The sequence below is a fragment of the Macrotis lagotis genome, chromosome 7, assembly GCF_037893015.1.
Source record: "Macrotis lagotis isolate mMagLag1 chromosome 7, bilby.v1.9.chrom.fasta, whole genome shotgun sequence".
In the NCBI taxonomy this organism is placed as follows: domain Eukaryota; kingdom Metazoa; phylum Chordata; class Mammalia; order Peramelemorphia; family Peramelidae; genus Macrotis; species Macrotis lagotis.
In genome coordinates this window covers 87,507,413-87,533,210 of record NC_133664.1, presented here as the reverse complement: position 1 = coordinate 87,533,210, position 25,798 = coordinate 87,507,413, and the positions used below count along the sequence as shown (strand labels likewise).

Sequence of the window (25,798 nt, the reverse complement as noted above, 5' to 3'; positions counted from 1 at the left end):
TTGTTTTTTTTGTAAAATTCTGAGATAAAGTTCTCCCTGTTGACTGAGAACCAGTCTACCTTCTTTCAGCAAACCTTCTAGTTGTTCACTAGTGATAAATTCTTCAACCATGGAACTTCACATTTTTCTCTTGCTCAGGAAAGAGTAATCAAATAAATAACCAGTGCCACAAAAAAGGGCATGATAGTTAAATGTTCTATGATCCATTCAGTAATCCCCAATTCCCCAAACCAAAATTATCTTCCTTCACTATATATTGTATCCACCTAATACAGTGTAAGCTCCGTGAGGACAAAGAATTGTATTACTCCTGTATTTGTGTTCCCGATGCTTGCTAGAGCACACAGTATTTGAATACTTTTTCATTCATTCGCTAAACAAAGAAAAATACAAAATGTATAAACTATGAGAAGGTCTGAACCATATTAATAGTGACATTCACTGTAAATGAAACCTGAAAAATTAAAGTTACACCTTATAGATTGAAATTAATTTAAATGTAAATAGTTGCTAAACAAATATTTTTGTTGTACAGTCATTTCAGTCATATCCGGCTCTTTACTGTCCTATTTGGGGGTTTTCTTGGCAAAGTTACTTGAGTGGTTTGCCATTTCTTTCTCTAGCTCATTTCGAGACAAGGAAACTGAGGCACAGCTAGTAAGTGTCTAAGGCCAGATGTGAATTTAGTTCTTCCTGACTCCAGTTCTGGTGCTCTACCACCTGTGCCACCTAGCTGCCACATAAGTAAATACAGTTGTTTATATTGGTGTCTAATGTTTGTAATAAAACATTTAATTTGTTCAAATGAAACCCAAAGACGTGAAGAAATAGCAGCAAATTAGGATGGCTTACAGTTTTCAACAGATATGTTACTAAAGGAGTTGTTGAAGTTGGTCTTAGCAAGTCAAGAAAGCATTAAGTATCAACTATGTAACATACCTAATGGAGAGTCTTACTTTGGAGATAATTGTAGCTTACGAACAAGCATCTGTTTAAAGGGGAAAAGAAGAGGAAAAACTATACATGGTAGAAAGAAAAAAAAAAGCACTAGATTTAAAGTTAGAAGACTTGAATTCAAATCTTAGCACCACTCCCTAAGTGACAGATCATTTAACCTGACATAGGTTCCCTCATTTGTAAAATGAGAAGATTGGACTGGATGACCATTAAGATCAATTCCAGCTCTAAATCTTCACTCAGGTGAAGATAGGTAAAAGGATAAAGAAGGGGCAGCTAGGTGGCACAGGGGATAGAGCACTGGCCCTGGAGTCAAGAGGACCTGAGTTCAAATGTGACCTCAGACACTTAAGAATTACATAACTGTGTGATCTTAGGCAAATAACCCCATTATCTTGCAAAAAAAAAAACCTAAAAGAAAAAGGATAAAGAAGAATTTGTTGGAAAATATGTTTAAAATCAAGAAATGGAAGAAGTCAAAAACTTTCAAAAAAGAGAATTAGAAAGCACTAGATGAACGGTTGATCTTGCCCATGGAGAAACTTGGCAATGATAATTTATGTTCACTCTCATTTCTCAAACAGTAAAGAAGATGATCAGAGATTAGAAGCATTACCATTTCATAAAATGTTGAAAAGTTGTAAAGGAAGAAAGAAAAGCACTTTCTATAGAAGTTGGGAATGAAACTCAACTTAAGCCAGAACATGCCACATAATGTTTATTAATATGTATTATCCCAGCCCATGAGTCAGGGCAGGTGCTGAAGGATTCACAGGGCAGAACTCTAGCTAGGCATTGTGTGGTTTTAAACAAGAGAGTGAGATTTAGACAATCAATACATGAAATAGTCAAAACTGTGCTGGTGTTGCTATCATAATCTAGTCTTATCAACAATAGTACTGGAAACACAGAATCTGAAATCAATGCTTCAGAATTTGATGTGCTATATGAGAAATCTGGAACCTAAATGACACCCAAAAAGGTTGAAGTTGGAAAGAGTAGTTGAACTAGAAGACCTGCAAAAGGTCTTGTGCAAAGTAGTTTTGAACCTCCAGAAAACTGCTGTTCAGTATATTTCAAGGAGGGGAAGCTACCAAAGGGAGAAAAAAAAAACACCAACCTTTATAAGAATGCACTTTATATGTGTGTGTGTGTATGTACATTTATGTGTATGTACTTTTATGTGTGTAAACATGAAGAGGCAGTTTCATACAAAGAGATCGAAACTTAGCTGTATTGATATGAAAAAATGCTCAACATTACAATTGATTAGAGAAATGCAAATTAAAACTTCATATCCATCAGATTGGCCAATATGACAAAAAAAAGGATAAATATTGAAGGAGATATAGAGAAAATGCAACACAATTATACTGTCGTGGAATTATGAACTAATCCAACCATCCTGGAGAACAATTTGAAACTGTGCTATAAAGCTTTGCATACCCTTTGATACAGAAATACCACTACTAGGTCTCTATCCCAAAGAGATTTCTTTTTAAAAGGAGAACGAAACTTTTTGTGCAGAAATATTTATAGCAGCTGTTTTTGTAGTGGTAAGAACTGGAAATTGCCGGATGTCCATCAATTGTGAAATGGACAAACAAGTTGTAGTATATGGTTATACTAGAATGTTATTGTGCTATAAGAAATGACAAGCTAAGGGGCAGCTGGGTGATAACCCCATTGCCTTGCAAAAAAAAAACCTAAAAAAAAAGAAATGACAAGCTGAATGTTTCAGAAAAAAACTAAAGACTTACATGAACTGATACAGAGTGAAGTGAGCAAAATCAGGAGAACATTACACACATTAGCAGAAATACTTTGATGAACTATGAATGACTTAGCTATTCTCAGCAATTCTATAATCCAAGATAATCCCAATGAACTCATCATGAAGAAATGCTGTCTGCCTCCAGAAAAAGCACTGATGTCATCTGAATACAAATACAAAGCTTACTATTTTTTTACTTTCTTTTACAAAATGTACAAAATGACTAATATGGAAATGTTTTACATGATTGTACATGTAATACTATATCAGACTGCCACTTCAAGAAAGACTTTCAAAACTTTTAAAATGTTAAAAATTGTTTTAACATGTAATTGGGAAAAAATTAAAATAGTTTTTTAAAAATGACTTAAATAAGATGTTTATCAGGGATAGATTTAAGTAATAATTCCATCATGGGTACAACCACAGAAAAGATAATTTTGTCCAACAACCATCTAATTATAAAAAAGGAAATATTGGCTTGAAAAATTTTCACCACCATCATGAAAAATGTCCTTCTCAGAATCCAAATAAACAAGAATCCTATAAATGAACACGTCCTCCAGCTGTTCCTGTTTGTGGATCTTTGTGCAAACTGCATCAAACCCCCAAGGTAATACAAGACCCCCTCAGTGAGATCCTGACCACTCAAAAGAGAATGACCTAATAATCCACAAAGGAAAAAATAAGTCACTGAAAAATATATATGGTCCAGATTATGATAGATATCCTGGACAGGCACTGCAGGAGGTCAATAAAGTAGAACTTAGAATTTATTTCAAAGAGAAGACTGGTCTTATTTTTATTTGAGAAATTGTAGAACATTTTCATAATTCTTCACACACACACACACAAGCTATTCAATGAAACAAATGATTTTTTTAATGGCACTTTATGAGTGATAATTCCTGCTAATCACAGATAACTACAGTCTCTAAAGAATCAGAGTTGCAGGTTACTCAAAGAGAGAGAAGGAGAAATAAAAGAGATACAAGCATTTATTAAACATCAAGGGGTCCAAGCACTATGTTAGGAATATAAATAAAGAAGTGAGACAACTACCCACAAGGAGCTTATCTTCTAATATGTCATACCAACAATATGAGAGAAGACTGGCAAAGGAAAGAAGTTTTAGTTTAAAGATTATGAATAGAGTCATTTGTTGGAAGAGTTACATACCCTTTCCTCTAGTAATGGTGACATTGATTTGATTTTCATTCTCAGAACAAGAATTGCAGCAAGTAAGATAGCAAAATTAAATTTAAATGAAAAATTTTAAGTTGAACAACTTAAAAACTTTAAATGTTGATGACCTCCAAATTTCAGTACTTTATCCTATTTGGGTAATAGTCCTTCTGTATTTTACTTTGGTCAGCTCACATTTAGAGTATTAAGTTTGGTAGCCACATTTTTTAAAAACATTAGCAAGTCCAGAAGAGAGTAAACAGAAGGGGGGGGGGCGGAAATCATTGCTTAAAATAATGTCCTATATGGAACAGTTGAAGAAAAATAGCTAAACCTGAAAAAAAAGTCTTAGGAATGGGGTGATATTTCTGCACAAAAAGTTTCATTCTCCTTTTAAAAAGAAATCTCTTTGGAATAGAGACCTAGTAGTGGTATTTCTTTATCAAAGGGTATGCAAAGCTTTATAGCACAATTTCAAATTGTTCTCCAGGATGGTTGGATTAGTTCATAATTCCATGACAGTATAATTGTGTTCCATTTTTTCTATATCTCCTTCAGGTATTTGAAGGACTACATGGGGACTACATTGATTAGATTTGTTCTGTTTGAGCTGAGGACAAAACTAGAGACAATGGTGTGTTAAGATCAAGAGAAAGAGACTTAGGTTTGATATAAGGACAAATATTCAGAAATAAAATGAACTGCTTGGTGGGTAGTTATTTTCCCCTTTTGTTGGAAAGCTTCCAGAAAAAAGCTGGATAGGGGACGTTCTTATACAGGTTGGGTTTAGATTGGTTGACTTCTAGCAGCTAGTTCAACTGAGTTCCTGTGATTTAGGGCAACTTATTTTTGGTTTTTTTTGTTTTTTTAGATTTTTGGCAAGGCAAATGGGGTTAAGTGGCTCGCCCAAGGCCACACAGCTAGGTAATTATTAAATGTCTGAGACTGGATTTGAACCCAGGTACTCCTGACCCCAGGGCCAGTGCTTTATCCACTGTGCCACCTAACCGCCCCTTAGGGCAACTTATTTTTAAAGAACATCTAAAGTTCCACAGAGTAAGTCTTTTTCCCCACTTCAAATAATATTTAATAATAGGGTCTTCTGGCATTTCACATTAAATCCTTTACATAATATCTATAACAAAATCTATTCATAGTAGAAGAAACTATTTCTGCAATTTAATCATTTTGAAATTTTTCCATAAAGCTGAATCTTAGATGTCATCTAGCCAACATCACCATTTTACAGAACGACACAATTGAGACCAGAGAAATTTCAAAGAAAAAAAACAAAATGGTCCTTGAGGAACTTCTCACAGAATCTAAGAACTGGAATATATTTAGAGACTATTGAATCCAACTTGTGCTTTCCTATTAATATTTTCTATCATATCTTCCAACAAATGATCAATTTAACCTGTGCTCAAAAAGATCCAATGGGAGAAAAACCTATTTTCTGCCCAGGTAATCTATCATACTTTTTTGGTTAGTCTTAATTGTTAGGAAACAAATCTCTGCCTCTCTAGATTTTCCTTCCAATTATTAAAAGGCTGACATCAGTAGAAAGGAATGGCCCATCCAGTTCTCTCAATTTTCAATGGATTTAAATCTTAAAAAAAAAATCCCAAAGTTGTTGGAATGCAGCAGATCCATACATTAGTGATGCACCAAGTATTAGAAATCAAGAGGTAGTAGCAGCTATTAATTATAGTGATTATTGAGAGTGGCTAGATGGGTATAAAAGCAGATAATTGTATTTTAATATGCAAATTCAGTATATTTAAATAAAATTTGTCCAAATAAGGCAAAGCAGCAAATATTATTTACTATGCACTGACTATGTACTGGGGATGCAAATACAAACAAAAAGAAAGCCCCTTCCCTCAATGGGGGCAATAGGGAAAAACAACACTCAAAAAAGGGGAAGTGTCTAAAAATGTATATTGCTTATATGACGTAGATTATTCTTACATGAAATATCTGGTTTTCATTGTATCATGACATGAAACATCTTCTAATCTTCTACTATTCCATCATATGATGTCTTGAAAATTAGCTTAAACTCTAAATTAACCATGGCCTGGGCTCCTTGCTATTTGACATGGAAATCAAATGATAGCTATTTAGGACAGTATAGGGTTCCTGAGGTCTTCTGACAGTTGAACTTTGCTGAAAAATGATGAGTTGATGTCTTCTGTCCGTTTCCCATCTTAGAAAGTTGACAACTTTTTGAAATATGTCAGATTGCAATTACTGTTTTTTTCATAAAGAAGTTCTCATCATTATGCTTTCTCCTCACTTGATATTGGTATTTTTCCTTTATTTCAATAACTTGTTGACTTCTATAGCAGTATCCATTTGTTTCTGATCTACTATTAAGAAAAAGTCAATTTCATTTTTATATTATTTGATTGCTATTATTTTCATTATCTTCTGATGTTTTTGGAGAAAGTATTCAAAATGATCAGATATGTAAGGCTTCTGAATAATTTACAAGACTTCAACCTCTTTCTTTATGCAAAACCATATTCTGCAATGTATTTTTCTCTAGTTTCTCTCTGCCCACCATCATATTGAAATGATCAAACTTTTATTGGGAAACTTATAAAGTTCTTAATAATACTTTTCTACTTCTTCATCTTCTGCACAGGTATTCATTCATCCATAAGCTCAAATTATTTTAATGATAATTTGTTTACATTCATTCTATGAATTTCAAGATGAAATAATCAGGTGTCCTATGAAATGAGGACAACATAGTGGATAGACAGATGATCTTGGAGTCAGAAAGACCTCATTCATGTTATTCCTCATCTATTGACTGTGTGACCTCAGTCAAATCATTTAACTTCCTGTGCCTCAATTTCCTCATCTGTAAAATTAAGGGAATTGGAATTGATGGACTTCTTCCATTCTAATTCTATGAAACTATGATATTTCAGGTTCCATTTGGGTTCATGAGTAACCAACTACACTAACTCATTAATTTCCTATCTGAGGAGAATTTTACATTTAGCAACAATTACTTTGTCTTCTCATGTAATATAGTGAAAATGTTAATATAAATGAGCTTCAATTCTTCTAGAAACCTATCAATTCGTTGGTTACTATATAAAACTCACAAATTAAAAGCAATAATAGTTAAATTTTTGTAGATGGTCTAAGAATTATATGCTTCTTATCCCCTGCCATCTTAAGGAGTAGATACATTCTAGTCCCCAGGACTGTACTTGAAAGCTTTCTGGTGTAATAGTATGTGCCCTCTATTAGAATTACTTGGGGCAGCTTAAGTGGCACAGTGGATAGAACACCAGCCCTAGAGTCAGGAAGACCTGAGTTCAGATTTGGCCTCAGACATTTAATAATTACTAGCTGTGTGACCTTGGGCAAGTCATTTAATCCCATTGCCTTGCAAAAAAAAAAGAATCACTTTAAAGAACCCTAGGGTACCTCCATACCATAATGAGACATAAAAGTAGGAATTTTGTGAAGATTGATAATTTTTGTGCTAATTTTAGCCTAAAAATTAACATTTAAGAAAATAAAAGTTCTTTACCAACCAGCACCATGCCATCTATATATGTGAAACCACTGGTTACAGCAAATGGAGAAATTTTGAATGCTATGGATAAGTTCACTTACCTTGAAAATATACTTTCCAGGCATGTGCACATTGATGATGAGGCACAAATTTCCAGAGCTAGCTTAATGTTTAAGAGGCTCTAAAGGAAAGTGCGGGGGAACAAAAGGGATTAGACTACCTAACAAACTGAAGATTTTCAGAGTCATTTTGCTGTACTGCAGAAAGCAACTCCAGTGGACTGTCCATGTTCATACCAAAAGTGTATTTGTCCAAAAGACTATTGTACAGAGAACTCACATGGACGTTGGAAGAAGCAAAACAGGTCTCTCTGAAGAATGTTGTTGTCAATTGTGAGACATGAGGAACATTGCCCAGGACTGCCCAGCATGGCAGCCAATCAAAAAAGGTCCTGTGCTCTATGAGCAGAACAGAACAGCAGTAGCTCAAAAGAAATATGAGATGTACAAATTTACAGACATTTTCACTCAAAATGTTTGTATGAACAATTGGTAACCCAACCCATAGAGCCTCCTGAACTTGTATTGGTCTGATCAGTCACAGGTAGACATTATACCTTGACCCTGACATAATGATGTCATTTTGGTCCTCTTCAACAACCAACCAGCTACCATTTTTCAATCTCCCATACTCCCAAGAGATCTTTTATATAACTTTGATTCATCTCTTTCTATTTCTTCCATATCTGTCCTTTCACTAAAACGTATGAGGTTGGTTATTTATTTATTTGACAGATAGTAAATCATATCAGTTTTATAGCACTAGAAATAGCTAACTCATTTAGAGCTGTCTCACAGATTAGATTTATTCTTTCCTTTTATAAAGAAATTTATGTATCAAACTGCTCTTGTATTTTAGGCTTCATCATCTAATAATTAGATTATTACAACTGGCAGAATCTCTCAGTTGCCTCTGGTCCCTTCTCACATATAAGCCAGACTGAATTCTATTGTCAGATTTATCTTTCTAAATTAGCACTATCATGATAATGCATCATAGTCCCCTATTCCATGTTATTTCTCTGTTTTCTACTAAATCAATTTAATAATAATAGTTAACTTATAAATAGTATATTATATGGACCAGGCCTTGTGCTAATCACCATTTACTAATATTATCTCATTTGATTATCACAATAAGCCAGGGAACTAGATACTGTTATTATCCCCATTTTACTGATTATGAAACCAACCTAGTCTCCCAATAGTCTTCTATTCTTACCTTTGCACCACCTCTAAAACCTAGCTTTCCCCTCACTATCCTCTTTCCTTTTCTTATTCAAGACCAAGGAAACTCAGCCCTGGTCCAGCGAGAAAATTCCTATCAATGCAAGGTGATCCTTCAGCTTATACTCTTAGAGAGATACCTAGAGCTGGTTGTTTCAGTTTTAAGACCACATCCTCCATGACACTTTTTTGAACTCTCAGATTTCTTTCTTTTATAAAATTCTACTATACCTAAAGTTAGATTGTAAGTTACTTAAAGATAAGGATCATAATTTATATTTCTTTCATATTTTAAGAATATTTAGTAAAGTATTCAGGTATTTGTTGATTCATTTGAAACATCTATTTAAAACATAATGCCACTTTCATCAGAAATGTAAACTTAGGATAAAATTGTGCTCTATAATACTTTATTTTGATCATTTTGATGTGATAAATGTAATTATGTTTTTATATAGGAATTTTAGGAATATACAATATTGATTTCTGTTATAGAGAAGCAACATAATTATGTTTTTGAGAAAAGATTACTTCTGATTCAACATGAGAAGAAATTATTCTAAGGTGCATTCTAAGGTAAAAATATTATATAGTATGATTGACCATAATTTTGTATTTTAATTGATGTAGGCAACAGGAAAGAAAATAATTTGCTCACCAGCTACTAGGCAGGAGATGTTAGGAGTATGGAAAGTAGCTTAGCAGTCCATGGGTGTGGCATGGGTGCTGTGAACTGCTTCTACTCCAGTATTTATTTGCTTCAGGTGCCACTTAGCTACATAGTAGTTTTATTCCAGGAAACCTATTCAAGTTTACCAAAAATTAATACCACATACTTACATGTATATTTCTTTTTGGTGTACTGGAAGACAAGATTAGCCTGAGGTCTAATTTAATTATAGTGCAGCAACATATGTTTAGGCATGTAAAAGTTTTATAATTTATAATGAGTTTATTGCATATTATAATTATGGCTTTAGTAATTAAGTGAAAAATTATGACTGTGAAGTTGATATAAATGATGAAGCCAAGTTCTGACTTTAAAAAAAGTAAAGTAACAAGGGTCAAACATTCTTCAATTTAGTAATTTATTTTTTTATTTAACTAGTGACATAAAAATAAATTATCAAGTACTGTCAAAAGTAACAGATAAAGCCTTAGTTTCTGTCAATTGATAATTTATATACAGTATGTGTGTGAAATTTTGTTCCTATTTTTCCAACTTCTTTAGGACCGTGCTAAAAATCTAGCAATTACTGCAGTCGCTTTACAGGATCACATTTTACAAGATCTTCAAATCCAACTTTTTTCAGTGACAGAAATGAAACAAAATAAGAATATTAGATTCAAACTTCCAAAAAAAAATATAAAAGCAATAGTGGATACTCGACTGAAAAAAACAGCTACACAAATCCCTAGAAGAGAAGAGCCAGACAAAGAATATGTTCTTGATCCACATCCTCCCCCACCCACTCTAGGTAAGATGGATTGGCAGGAATTTCTTTGTACCAGTGAATCTAATTCTTTGTTTATTGGAATAGTTTAATATGCAATCAGAAATATGCATATATCCAAGTCAATAAAGAATTTCATCAGAATTACCTGCCATCCATGGAAGCTTCAGGGATATTAGCATAAGTTGTCTTTGTCCAAGTCCCAGTTAGAGACTTGGAATGCTTTTATTGAAAGCTTGCTCTGTCTTGTGGCTGATCACCCTCTGCTGATAGATAGAAGGAAATATTTAGGTTAAAAGTCAGGAAAAATCTAGTTTTAAGATTTATCTAAGTATTTAGAAGGGAGGATTTACCACATGGAAAAGGCTTTGGAGCCTGCTTCTAGAAGAATTCTGATGACATGCAACATCCTCAGGGTTCTATGGTTAATTTTGAGGTACAAGTTATCTATTTTCTAATGCTACTAGTTCAAGCTCTCACCAGTTGTGTTCCCCACTTTTAGGTTCCAATGATTAGCACCTTAGTTCCATTTAACATCCATTAGCTTTTACAAAGAGACTTTGACGTTGAAGATATAATAGGAACAAAAATACAAGCATCTCTCGCCAGTATCTTAGAGGCCCTGTCTACATAAACTAAACCACCAGAGTCTCTGAGAAAAGTAAGAAACTACAGTTTCTACGAAGTATGGTCTCTTTAAGTTCACATTCCAAATTCAAAGATCCAAAGGTATTCCTTAGGTACTGATGCTGAGTTGATGGCACAATCCAACATGGACACAATTTCTAGATCCCAAGACTTCCAGAATCATGGATGTTTGGACATCCTGATTCCTGACTTTTGAAATCAAGAAATTCATAGCTTCCAACTTTTTTCCCTTACCATGAAAAAAATAAAAAGTTAACAAAGACCTGAGGCCAGATGCTATTCTCAGGCTTTAGCATTGTCTCTCACCCATATGACATGAGCAATGGAGTCAAACCAAAATTGAAGAGCTACCAAGAGAATAGCCTGAGAGTGATAAAGGCCAGGAGAAGTGTGGCCAATCAGAGAGGCTGCCCTGGGTCAGTCCCACTGCGGGGACCAGCAAATCCTCCCAAATCCTCCACAGCACTTCAGTTATAGACAGCCCAGTTCTTCCTGTCCCTTCCCCCAAGAAAGTGTACCAGCATTCTCTGCTCACCTTGATACCAAGGGTGGGAGAGCTTAACAAACAGGATACATGTCAGCATGAGGCTACTAAGTGTAACCCTACAGGGAAGGCACTAGTGATGGCTTCTCCAGATCCTGGTCAACTCTGATGTTCCATTAAAAATCTCTTAACTTTTAGCAGAAAAGATATATAAAATCACTTAAATATGTTATCAAACAATATAATGTTTGATATAAAGGAAACATATAAGTCTTTATTATATATATGTTAATGTTAACATTATTATAATGTTAAATAGCACTATGAAAGTTAATGAAGAAAATTCTATGTTATGTTTTCAGTGTAGTACAGTGAAAATAATTTCATGGACTATGTAATTTTTCTTCAGTTTATTTAGCAAAAGATAGCTGATACCTTAGGCATAAAACAATCTGTACTTCAATAACATTTACCCATACTTAGACTTAAAAGGTTTGTTCTCAAGTTGATCCTGGGGCAAAAGCCATAAAGAATTAACACCTGTACTTGGACATCTAATTGAACAGAAAAAAGAAACATACAACAATAAGATAAAAGCCAGAGATGTGAAGACATAGAAAGATATTTCTGGCAAGCTAACTCTCAGAAAATGTACTGTTAATAATTATAGTATGAGAAGTAGTAACATTGAATTTAAAAAAGGAGCTTTTCTTGAATTTTCTTTGGGGAAAAAGGAAAAATCTCCTATATTTGACCACAGACCAGAGATGAATTTATATATAATTTTAAGTGAAATTCTTTTAAATTTTTTTACTTGTCTGCAAGAAAGCTCCATGTTTGTTTAAAAAAAAAAAGAAAAGAAAACATACCCTTCATTAAATTCTAATTCCAAAGTCTTTGACATGGAATAGGTGTGGCTCTAGAAGACTAGGGGGGAATATAAGCTTTAGCATAGATATGGCCAAACTGGAGAGGTTTTGCGCTCAGACCCATCAGCAACTTCTGTATCTGTCAAGAAATGAACCTTCAAACTATAGTAATTTCAGGGAAGCTCATTAGTGGCCAACAAATGGTAAATTTTGTTGAATGTAATGCATAGAGAGGTTGTGATTCTGAATAGCTAGAGGAGAATATACACTGAGAAAATCACTGATCTTTTCAAATTCTAATATTTAAAACAAGTATGCTTTGCTTTGTGGAATTATATAAATTAATTTTTGAAATCAAAATTTAAGAGATGCTTTTAAGTTAAAGGGGAACTATACCATCCATTTTTGTAAAAAAAATCTAGATATATTATTTTTATAATGCAGCAAATCCCAATTGCAGGGTTAGCATGGTACACTACAAATGTCATTAGCTTTGGAATCAGAGGACCTGGGTACAGATCTTACCTCTATTATTCATTTACCCATATGACCTTAGACAAGTCATTAATCTCTCTCAGCTTCAGTTTTCTTCATTATGCTCTAAACCTAAGATCTAACTTATGTTAAGATTTTTTGTGAATGAAACTTTTTTCTTAAGAGGGTCTAGCTTTAAAACCACTATACAACAAAACTCAATTTTATAGACATTGGTCTTAAAGTACTTAGTTTATATCAATATTAATTTTAAAATCTATAAGAATTGCCACAACTTTTTATTGTCCTTTCCTCTATCTGTTAACTGTTTCAGTCTTTCTGTCTCAGTCTGTCTCTGTGACTTTCTGTCTTTGGCTGTTGCTCTAGCCCTTTCACCCTCCCCCAATCCCTAACATTTCTTTCTATAACTTTTAAAAATGGAACTCATGATCTCCTGTAAACCTATCCCTCCTACAAAATACCCCTTTTTTCCGAGGGCAACTGTCTTTCCATTTAACCAGGTTCACTAATTATGTCACCTAGGTCCTAGTTAACTATGTTTCCAAATCAACATTTAGTGGAATGCCCTGGAATTTGGAGTGAGGAGTTTACGCTTTTCCTAATGTATAAATTGGTTGGACACACACACACACACACACACACACATACATACACACACACACACACACACGCGCGCGCGCGCGCGTCTGTGTGTATATATTTATATCCATTTAAAGCTATACAAAATATGTTATATATGTGTGTATGTATTTATGTGTGTAAATACTAGAATTAGATGAATATAACATTAAAATTAGTTTCCCAGAATGGGTTATTGTATTTCTTAACTGACTACTTTGAAAACTAACCCATTTACTTAAATGTGTATTTCATTCATTTCTTTGAAAAAAAAAATCTGTGAGCCACATCCCCAAAGTTTGGGAAATATGAGCCTATTACACAGCCTGCTAGTAAGAAAAGGCAAGAAAGACATACATAATAAGTTAAAAAATAATATGAATTTACTAAGAATACAATAATCAAGAATTATGGACATAAATAAGAGATGACTGTTGCTTGAAGTTGGTCAGCTAGATGGTACAGTGAATAGAGTGCTGGGCCTGGAGTCAGGAAAACTCATCTTCCTGAGTTTAATCTGGTTTCAGACATTGCCTAACTGTGTGTCCCTGGACAAGTCACTTCACCCTCTTATCTCAGTTTCCTCATCTTTAAAATGAGCTGGAGAAGGAAATGGCAGAACACTCGGTGTCTTTGCCAAGAAAACTTCCCAAAAAGTCACAGTGAGTCAAACATGACTAAAAAACTCAACAATAACAGAAGTTGCTTGAAGTAATTAGGGAAGGCTTCAGAGAAGATTTTGAAACTTTTGACAATGTAAAGTAAATAACATTGGGAGAGAAGAGGAGAAGAGATCCAAGTAGAGAAAGATATAAAATTATTTCAAAGGACATTGAACAGATCAATAGATCAATCTGTTTTTCAATGTTTTTCAATGATAGTAATATGCTCTGCAGCTCAGCTATCTGGGTTGTAATGTGAAATTAGGCTAGAGACCAGATTGTGAGAGATTTGAAATGTCAAGTTGAGAAGCTTGTTTTTACTTTAGAGGCAGCAGAGAGTGACTGAAGATTGTTGAGCAGAGGATGATTTCATCAGATCTGTGATTGAGATAGATTATTTTTAAATGGCCTGGAGGGGAAAAGACTAAAATCAATTGTGAGGCTATTCCACAAGTTCAGAAAAGAAGTGACTAGGAGTGCTAAGCCACGTAAACAACAATAAGGGATCATATAGAGCTGTGGGGACAAATAGATAAAACTTGGTAACCTGTTAGGTGTGGGAAGGAGGAAATCTGTATGTGAAGGAAACTGAATAGTCAAAGATGACTTATAATTTGTGAATCTGAGTGAATCTTAACCAAAAAAAAAAAAAGGGCAGGGAGATAGTTTGGAGGATATTCTTTGGAGATGAGTTCCTACTTTGTAACTTTATCAAGGGACTTAAGGGCCAGGTAAAGTCAGATTTCATCCCTATTGTCATGGAAGGCAGTTGAATATTTTTGAGCAGGGCAAAATACAGCAGAAAGAGTATGAGTAATGGGTTGTAGAATAGGTTAGTGGAGGGAGTAACTGGAGACAGAGAAACTCATTAGATCATTGCGATAATCAAAGTACTAGGGGCATAGGTAAATGAAGTGGCAAAGAAATGCTTAAAACAGAAGACAGAAGGGAAGGGGTAAATTTGAGAGTCAGAAAAAAGTATAGACTATATGGGGTAGAAAAGTAGAGAAGCAAAGAAATTGATGATATTCCTATCAGAAATAGCATATCTGGAGTGAGAAGTTATCTGTAGCTAACCATCTACTAACAATGATCCATGACTCCAGAACTGAATTGGAGAAAACAGGCAGGAAGAATTGGAAATTATCAGGACAGCAGTTCAAGGGTCAAGGAGTGTTCATGTAGGTGAAGGAAGCTATGAATGACTAAGCATAGAGGTATGGTTAAACATGGAGCCAGGAGAATGATGGAACAGGTGAAGAAGAGATTAGAAATCCCATAAAGGATGAAGGCACATTCATTCTAAATATATATAATAAGAAAATATGTGTGATTGGTTAGCTTTCCTGTATATAACAACACTTTAGTTATCTAAAATTTAGACTTAGGAATTTCAAATAGTTGAAATGCTTCTAAAACTGATTTTTCTTTATTATTTCCCCCCCAGCTACAAGTTTCAACATTTACTTCCAAAACCTTGAGTTCCAAATTCTCTCCCTCCTACCCTCCCACATCACTGAGAAAGCAAATTATTTGGTGTAGGTTAAAAATGTGTAGACATGGAGAACATCCCTACATAGTCATGTTGTAGAAGTAAACATAACACACACACAGAGAGAGAGGGAGAGAGAGAGAAACCTCAAAAAAATAAAGTGGAAAAAATGCTTCAGTCTTTATTTAGACACCATCAGCTCTATCTTTGGAATGAATCGTATTCCTTATCATAAATCCTTCTGAGTTCTCTTGGGTCACAGCATCGCTGAGAAAAGGTAGGTCATTCACAGCTGATCATCTTGCAGTATTGTATACATTTCCCATTGCATTTGCTCATCTAAGTTTTTACAGAGAGCATTTCGTCTCAATTACATATTACCATTTGTTCAACCATTCCCCAATTGCTAGACATTCCCACAATCTACAGGGAAGAAATGAATTCTTTTCTTTTTCTATTTCATCTCTTTTGGAATATAGACCTGGTAGTGGCACTGCTAGGCCAAAGGGTAGGAATAGCTTTTTAGCCCTTTGGTCATAGTTCCAAATTGCCCTACAGAATTGTTGAGTCATTTCACAACTCCTTCCACAGTGCATCAGTGCCTCAATATACCTACATTTCTTCAAGTATTTGTCATTTTCTCCTTCTGTCCTATGAGCCCATCCAATAGGTATAAGGAAGTACCTCAGAATTGTTCCAACGTGTATTTCTCCTATCAATAGTGAGTTAGGACATTTTTGAAAAACAGATTTAAATAGATTGCATTGATAACTTCATCTGAAAACTCTTCATATCTCTTGATCACTTAACAATTGTGAAATAGCTCTTATTATAAATTTGATTCAGTTCTCAATGTTTGAGAGCTGAGGTCTATCAGAGAAAATTGTTTTCAATATTTTTCCCACAGTTAATATTGCTAGCTATATTTCCCTCCATCCTATACCCTCCTCCCCTATTTATTCTACTCTCTCTCTCTCCTTTCACCCTGTCCCTCTTCTAAAGTATAGAGTATCTGACTACCCCCTCCCACAATCTTCTGTCCTGTTACCTATAAACCCTCCCTCCCCTCGCCACTTTCTCTCATCCCTTTCCTCTTCTATTTTCCTTTAGGATAAGATAGATTTCTATACCCAATTGAATGCATGTTATTCCCCTCTTTAAGCCAGTTCCAATGGGAGTAAGGCTCACCCACTTCCCCTCATCTTCCCTCTCTTCCACTCCACTGCAAAAGTTTTTTATGTGTAAAAGACCCCCTTTATGTGAAATAACTTGACCCCATTCTACTTCTCTTTTCTCTTTCTCCCAGTACATTCCTTTCTCCCCATTAACTCCATCATTTTAATATATTATCTTCAAATTCAACTCTCACCTGTGCCTTGTCTATATATGTTCCTTCTAACTGCCCTAATAAATGAGAACATTTGTATAAGTTACCAATATCATCTTGCCATGCAGGAATATAAATAAGCAGTTCAACCTCATTATGTCCCTTATAATTTGCCTTTCCTATTTACCTTTTTATGCTTCATTTGAGTCTTGTATTTGAAGATCAAATTTTTTGTTCAGCTCTAGTTTTTTCCGTTAGGAAAGTTTGAAAGTCCACTATTTCATTGAATGTCCATCTTTTTCCCTGAAAAAGTATATTTAGTTTTGCTGGATAGCTGATTCTTGGTTGTAAACAAAGTTCTTTTGCCTTCCAGAATATCATATTCCATATTCCTATGATCCTGTAATTTAGGAACTGCTAAAGCTTGTTTTATCCTGATTGTAGTTCCACAATATTTGAATTCTTTCTAGCTCGTTGCAATATTTTCTCCTTGATTTAAGAGTTCTGAAATTTGGCTATAATATTCCTGGGAGTTTTTATTTTGAGATGTCTTTCAAGAGGTGATCAGTGGATTCTTTCAGTTTCTTTTTTATTCTGTCTAGGATATCAGGGCAGTTTTACTGGAGAATTTCTTAAAATATGATATCAAGGCTGTTTTTTTGGTCATGGATTTCAGATAGTCCAATAATTTTTAAAATATCTCTTGGATCTGTTTTCTAGGTCAGTTGTTTTTCCAATGTGATATTTCATATTTTCTTCTAGTTTTTCATTCTTTTGGTTTTGTTTATTGTTTCTTGATTTCTCACAGCATTGTCAGCTTCCCTTATCTCCATTCTACATTTGAAAGAATTATTTTCTTCAGAGGCCTTTTGTATCTCCTTTTCCATCTGATCAATTCTGTTGTTTAAGGCATTCTTCTCCTCATTGTCCTTTAGGACTGCTTTTCCCATTTGACCCAAACTGGTTTTTAAGATGTTATATTTTCTTTAGTATTTTTGTATCTTCTTCACCAAGCTGCTGACTCGGTTTTCATGATTTTTCTTGCATTGCTCTCATTTCTCTTCCCAATTTTTCCTCTGCCTCCCTTACTTGATTTTTGAATTTTTTTGAGTTCTTCCATAGCCTAAGACCAAATCATATTTTTCTTGGAGGCTTTGGATATAAGAGCATGGACTTTGTTTTCTTCTTCTGAGTGTTTATTTTGATCTTCCATGGGACCAAAGTAATTGTCTATGGATGAATTTTTTTTCTGTTGTTTGCTCATTTCCCCAGCCTATGACATGATTTTAACTCTTCCTTGAGGTGGGGCTCAGCTTCCAGGGTGGTTGGCACACTGTCTCAAGCTTTTGAGGGTTTTTGTAAACAGTTGAGCTGTTTTCAGAAATACCTCAAAGGACCTGTAAGTTCTCAATTCCTCCAAAGTCATAGGAGAGGCTCTTACTGCTCTTCTGGCCCCTGATCTGTAGATTACCACAAACCCTCCCCTCTGCCCTGGAACCATGAGGAAGGTCCCTGCTTTGCTGTGGCAGTGGGCTCTGGTATGTTTCTGCTCCTTTGACTGAGACTGAGGCCTCAGACTGGGACACAGATCTGAGTATGGGCCAAGCAACTGCCTCAGGGATAGCAGAGAGACCTCTGCAATCTCCCCCAACTTCCTTACTGTCCATGGGCTGAGTGATTCCCTGTCAAGCAGCTCCTCGGGCCTGCTCCTGGTCCCAGTGGGTCTCTTGGACTGGACTCCCTGCTAATTCTGGTGCAACAGAATTTTCCTGCTGACCTTCCAAGTTGCCCTTGGCAAACCTTGGGCTAGCACTGCCATGGACCAAGGCATCCCAACATCTGTTTCTAGGTGGCTGGAGGCAATTTGCTCCAGTGTACCAGGGGCTCTTTCTAACCCCAGTGCAGATCTTCCGTGCTATCTTGGACATGGAAATTGTTTCACTTGGTCTTTTAGTGTGTTCTGCCACTATAGAGTTTAGTTAGAATTGATTTAAAGGTATTTGGAATGGTTTGGGGGAGAGCTCAAGGGAGTCATTCCCTGCTTTTACTCCGCCATCTTGACTCCTCTCTAAACCTGAATTTTAAAAGAATATTTCATCAAGCATCCATTAATCCTTATTATTCCTCCCAGGAATTATACTAAGCACTGAGGATTGAAAGAAAGGAAGAAAGACAAGTGTTCTTATTCTCTGGGGCCCTCAGAAGACTGAACAGAGAGGGGAAAACACATTAAATTAAAGCTATAAAATCACTGCAAAAAAAAATGAAAAAAGTTTAAAATACAAAAGGAACCCTTTTTTCAAAGACCTTATATAACTACTGGTGGAGGGAGCATGTATCATAAATGGGGATATACAAGATATATACAGAATCAAAAAAAGGGAACCCAGATTGGAAAAGGTCTTCTGTGGAACAAGTCATTTTATCCATGTCTCAAAGGCAGCCAAGGAATATCAAAGGTTAGAATTGAGGAGGGCAAATATTTCAGGCTTAAGGGACAGTCAGGGCAAAAGCATAGAGATGTGCAATGGAACTTTGTGTAAAAAGAACAGCATATAGGCCTAAATTGTAGAGTAGTTAAAAGGGGATTAATGTGTAAGAAGACTAGAAAGCTGGGAAGGCACCATAAAAATTAAGGGTCCCTAAATATTAGAGAAATTTATCTTTGATTTTGATTGTTATAGGGAACAACAGATTTTATTGAATAGGGGACTGACATGTTCAGATCTATACTTTAGGAAAATCTTGGCAGCTATATGAAGGATTAATTGGAGCTAAATTAAGACAAGGAGATCATGTAGAAGGCAATTGCAGTAGCCTCAATGAGAAGTGATAAGGGCTTGAAGTAAAATGATTGTAGGAGGATAGAGAATGAGTCAGATGCAAAAGATGTTTTATAAAAACAGGAAGATCTGACAACTGATTGGTTATGTGGGGTGAGTGATAGTAAGGAGTTAAGGATAACTGGAGACTGTAAACCTTAATGATTGGAAGGAGGATGATGCTGTTAACAGAGGTGAGGAAATGGAGGAGAGTTTGAGGTAATGAATTCAGTTTTGGACTTGAGATGTCTTCTGAACATCCAGTTGGAAATTTTCAAGAAGTTGCCCCAGAGCCACAAACACTGATAGAAACACTGAGAAGAGCGCAACATTCAGAAATCACAAAGTAATGCATTGTGATCAGTTGATTCCTCATACTGAAGGAAAAGAACAATCTCATTGGCTGACAATAGCTGACAATAAAAACTCAATTGCTTGTATACAAGTTACAAATATAAATATGACAAGGAAAGAATATAAAAGAGGAAAACTTGTAATTGCCAATCTACACAAGAACCAGGTAACAGAAGTTATAACGATGGCAGACTGTATATTCTACAGCCTTAGGGATAAAAAGTCATTTAAATCAGAAGTCTTTATGAAGGGAATGTATAGAATATTTAATGAATATTATGCTATGAAGACTAGTTTTATTAAGTGCATTTGCATGATTAACTCTGAAACCTATTTCCTTTCATACTGAATAGTGTTCAATCTTTCATATTTTTGAAGGAAGTTTTTAAAATTATTTTTCCAACTGCACAATTGTTTTTCAACAACCATTATTTTGTAAGGTTGTGAATTTCATATTTTTCTCCCTCATCCCCTTCTTCCTCCTCCCCTCCCCCTGACAAAAAGCAATATAATATAGGTTGTCCATGTTTAATTATGTTAAAAATAAAGCCATATTAATCATGTTGTGAAAGAAGAATAAAATTGAAATGAGAAAAAAAATTAGAAAAAAACATAAGACAACTTTTAAAAGTTGAAGATAGTAAGCTTTGGTTTGCATTTAGACACCATAGTTCCTTCTCTTGAGGTGAATGGTATTTTCCATCACAAATCTTTCAGAATTGTCTTTGATTATTGTTTAGTTGTTCAGTCTTCTCCAGTTGTTCATGACCTCATATAGGGCAAATAATAGTGGGTACAGTGACCAAAAAAGGTTGAGAAACCTTAATTTCTAACTCAAAATCCTAAAGGTACACCAGTGCTACATTATAGTCTTAGGACAGCTCCCCACTTAGCTAAACAACCACTCAGTTCTCAAAAGCTCAGGCAATTCTCATTGTAATAACTAAAGACACATCAACTATAAGAGCTCTCCAGAATGTTGTATGTATGTTTGGAAGATTGATGGAAATTAGTAAAAGTGAAGTAGTCATCCTTACTGTACTGGAGGCAGCAGAACTGAATTCTTGATCCCAATCTGCTTTTCTATGGCCCTTTCAGCACAGACATAAAGATGAAGTTTGGATTATATAACTAAATAACTCCAGCATTCAAGTCTCAATATATTAAAGGTCAAAAATATCCTAGTGATGATATATGGAGAACCCAGTTTTTGGAATCAAACTGAATCTAAATCTGGTTATTCTAATTGTTATCAGTATTATGAAAGGAAAAGTTACATTCTACTGCTTTCAGTAATATCTGAGGCCATTCCTTTATCCTAGCAAGTTAAATCATAACACTCTAGCCTATATGGCAGTGTATGCACAAGCAACAGGATAGAAGCTGGCAAAGGTCAGAGTATTTTAATTTCTGGCCTAATATTAACTGAAAAGACAAAAGATTACAATAAGCAAGTGTAGTTGAATGAATCCTATTTCTTTTTGATGGAGGTGACTTTTTTGTATTTCAAAATGAGATAGACTTAGTGAAAAAAACTAGCAAGCATGATTCTTGAAAACATTTTTGTTGCTTTTCAAACTATAATACAGACATTATACAGGACTAAAAAGTCTTTTTTATGAGTTTAAAGATGCAATTGTTAATGTTACTTGTACCTAGAATACAATTAAAAGTCAGAGAGTAGGAAAAAATTGTGTGTCAACCTCTTAGTCTGGTGATGAAAAATGTATGGTCCATCCAAAATACTCTGGTACAATTCTCAAAATAGTAAAGACAATTCTTTCATCAAAATTTTTAAATAAAATATTAGTTAAGAGATTACAGCAAGTTATCACTAGGAAAATATACTATGATCAAGTAGGATTCATACCAGGAATGCAAGGTTGGTTCAATATTAGGAAAACTATCAGCATAATTGATCACATCAATAATAAAACTAACAAATCATGATTATTTCGATAGGTGCTGAAAAAGTTTTTGACAAAATACAATACTTATTCCTATTAATAACGCTACAAATCGTAGAAATAAAGGGAGTTTTCCTTAAAGCAATAAGCATGAATATCATATGAAATGAGGATAAATTAGAATCAATCCCAGTAAGATCAGGGGTGAAACAAGGATGCCCATTTTTCAAATTTGTATTAGAAATGGTAACTTCAGCAATAAGAGAAAAAGAAATTGAAGTAATTAGATAATGAAGAAACAAAACTCGCTCTTTACAGAAAATAAGATGTTATACTTAGAGAACCCTATAAAATCCTCTAAAAAATCTACTTGAAACAATTAACAACTTTAGCAAAGTAGCAGGGAATAAAATAAATCCACATAAATCATCAACATTTATTACCAACAAGACAGCAGCAAGAGACAGAAAAAATTCATTTAACTGTATAGAAACTATACGAAAACAATTATAAAACATTTTTCACACAAACAAAATCAGATCTAAATAATTGTAAATATCAATTGCTCATGGGTAGGTTAAGCCAATATAATAGAAAGGAAAATTCTACCTAAATTACTTATTCAATGACATATCAATCAAACTACCAAAAATTTATTGAGCTAGAAAAAATAGTAACCAAATTGATATGGAGGAACTTTTAAGAATATTAAGGGAATTAATGAAAAATACAAAGAAAGGTAGCCTAGCTGTACCAGATCTAAAGTTATAAAGTATCAGTCATCAAAACTGTTTGGTACTGACTAAGAAAAAGAGTGGTGGATCAGTGGAATAAATTAGGTATAAAGAAAACAAAAGTAAAATTGCTATAGTAATCTATTTTTTGATAAACCCAAAGATTTCAGGTTCTGGGAAAAGAATTCACTCCAATAAAAACTGATGAGAAGATTGGATGATAGGGTGGCAGAAACTAGTCATAGACAACATTTCACATCCTCTATCAAGATAAATTGGAAATGGGTGCAGGATTTAGACATAAAAGATGTGGTCAATTAAGAGAACAAGGAATAGTTTATCTGTCAGATATGGAAAGGGGATCAGTTTATGACCAAAGAAGAGATAGCGAACATTCTAAAATGCAAAATTGATCATTTTGATTGCATTAAATTGAAAATGTTTTGCACAAATAAAACCAATGCAACCAAAATTAAAAAAGAATGCAGCATCTTGGGAAACAATTTTTACAGCTAGTGTTTCTGATAAAGCACTCATTTCTAAAATTTTTAGAGAACTGAGTCAAATTTACAAGCATACAAATCATTTTCCAAATTGATCAATGGTCAGTTCTCAGATGAAGAAATTAAAGCTGTCTATAGTCATGTGAAAAAACACTCTAAATTATTACCTGAAAGTTATTTTTTTAGGTTTTTGCAAGGCAAATGGGGTTAAGTGGCTTGCCCAAGGCCACACAGCTAGGTAATTATTAAGTGTCTGAGACGAGATTTGAACCCAGGTACTCCTGACTCCAAGGCCAGTGCTTTATCAACTACGCCACCTAGCCGCCCCTTACCTGAAAGTTATTACCAAAAAAGAAGAACCTAGACTTTGTTTTTCAAGAAATTCTTCAGGAAAACTGCCTTGATATCCTAGTCACAGCTGATATCTAGGTATCTAAGAAATTGAAAGAATTTATTGATCACCTCCTGAGAGAGATCATAAAATGAAAAATGACAGGAATATTATGGCCAAATTTCAGAACTCCCAAGTCAAGAAGACAATATTACAAGCAGTCAGAAATAATTCAAATATTGTGAATTACAGTCAGAACACAAGATTTAACAGTTTCTACATTAAGGGCTCATGGGGCTTGGAATTTGATGTTTTAGGAGGCAAAACAGCTTGGATTACAACCAAGAATCAACTACCCAGAAAAACTGAGCATCCTCTTTCAGGGGAAAAGATGGACATTCAGTGAAATAGGAGAATTTCAAACATTCCTGATGAAACTTCCAGAGCTGAACAGAAAGTTTGATCTTCAAGTACAGGACTCAAGTGAAACATAGGGCAGACAGGAAGGGCAAATTATAAGGGATTTCATGATGTTGAACTACATGTATTCCTGGGAAGATGATACTGATAATACTTATATGAATGTTCTCATTTATTAGGGCAGTAAGAAGGAGCATATATAGACAAGGCACAGGGGGGAACTTGAATTTGAAGGTTTAATATATTAAAAATATTGAGTTAATGAGGGAGAAAGGATAAGCAGAGGTAGAATTGGATATTTCACAAAAAGAGGCAGGGAAAAGCTTTTACAATAGAATGGGAAAGGGAGGTTGGGGGGGGGGGGTAGTGAGTGAGCCTTAATCTCATCAGAAGTTACTCAAGAGAGGGAATAACATACACACTCAAGGTATAGAAACCTGAGTTACCCTAGAGGAAAAAGGTTGAGGAAAGGAATGGGAGAAAGGGGACGGGGTGGGTAGAAGATAGAAGAGAGGGAAGATCATGGGGGAGGGTAGCCAGATACAACACAGTGTTGAGGGAGGGACAGGATGAAAGGAGAGAAAGAGCACACAGAGCTGATGGTGTCTAAATACAGACTGAAGCATACTTTTTTCTCACTATTTTTCTTGAAGTTTCTCTTTATTTGGAGGGGGGGAGGTATGTTTATTTTTTTTTTCTCCTTCCATCAGTTCTGTATCTGGGATGGATCATAAGTCCATCAGAGAAGTTACTTCCATATTTTTTTCCCACAGTTGCTATTCCTAATTATATTTCCCTCCATTCATTCCTTCCCACTCCAATTTATTCTATTCTCTTTCTCCTTCCATCCTGTTCTTCCTCAAAAGTGTGTTATGGAGCAGCCAAGTGACACAGAGGATAGACACTGGCCCTGGGGCTGGGTATGTTTAGTTTTACAACATGACTATTATAGTAATGTTTTTTCATGGCTATACATTTTTAACCTATACCAAGTATTAAAATTAAATTAAAATTTAAAAATAAAATTTAAAATAGAAGGTAAGGAGAATACCATATTGATCTGAATATAAGACTGTTTCCCTCCACTTGCCCCACACAAAATCTGTTTTTTATGAAACTTGAATGCAACCTATAATTATGCTTTGTACAGATCTTTTTTTCTTCTTGCAATCTGAGCACAGTTGCCTGTGTGCCTTAGAAATAGAGATACTATAAAACCCCATACTCTCCCCTCCTTCCTCAAAGATCCTCCAGCTGGAGGAGATGCTAGTAGAGACTGGTAGGAGGTGAGCCGTAGGAAAAAAATCTCTCCAAGAAGTTTGTACTTTGTCTTTTCAGGCCTTCTCCTCCACATTCAGTAGATTCAAAGGAATCAGTGGAGCTCAAAGCAAGGCAAAAAAGGAGCCAGGAAGAGTGGCTTCCCAATCTTTGCAGTTTAGGGAAGAATGAAGTGAAAGAGGAGGAATGAGGGAGGGAACAGCAAGTGAGGGTAACCTATTAATCATCTCAAAAATCTCAATAATTACCTGATTTCTTAAATTTTCGTATCACTCTTATTCCCTATAAGTTACTAAGCTGCCTAACATTTTTGTGCGTGGCAAAAACTTACTTTTTTTTTTTTTTTTAGGTTTTTGCTAGGCAATTGGGGTTAAGTGGCTTGCCCAAGACCACACAGCTAGGTAATTATTAAGTGTCTGAGACCGGCTTTGAACCCAGGTACTCCTGACTCCAGGGCCGGTGCTTTATCCACTGTGCCACCTAACCGCCCCCAAAAACTTACTTTTAAGGAAAAATTTTCTAATCTGAAATAGATCAGTAGTGTTGTTTTTTAATAATTTTTCATAATTATTTTTCAATGCATATGAATACATTGTTTCCTTTTAATGATCTCATTTTAAGATATATTGCCTTCTTTTGAATGAATATGATAATCTT

The 25,798-nt window shown here is 34.9% G+C and overlaps 1 protein-coding gene across 8 annotated transcripts in view; it reads left to right on the top strand.

The window, feature by feature from the left end:
* RNF32 (ring finger protein 32) overlaps window positions 1-25,798 on the top strand; it is a 70,414-nt gene that overhangs the window by 2,234 nt on the left and 42,382 nt on the right. For 3 of the 8 annotated variants that reach the window (XM_074193276.1, XM_074193274.1, XM_074193275.1), the window contains exons 2-4: window positions 5,124-5,380; window positions 9,202-9,319; window positions 9,975-10,221. In XM_074193276.1, the coding sequence (XP_074049377.1) occupies window positions 9,287-9,319; window positions 9,975-10,221 (280 nt within the window). In that variant the 5' untranslated portion in view covers window positions 5,124-5,380; window positions 9,202-9,286. The remainder of the gene's footprint in view (window positions 1-5,123; window positions 5,381-9,201; window positions 9,320-9,974; window positions 10,222-25,798) is intronic. The other 5 variants (XM_074193278.1, XM_074193279.1, XM_074193281.1 and 2 more) reach the window with 3 other exon arrangements.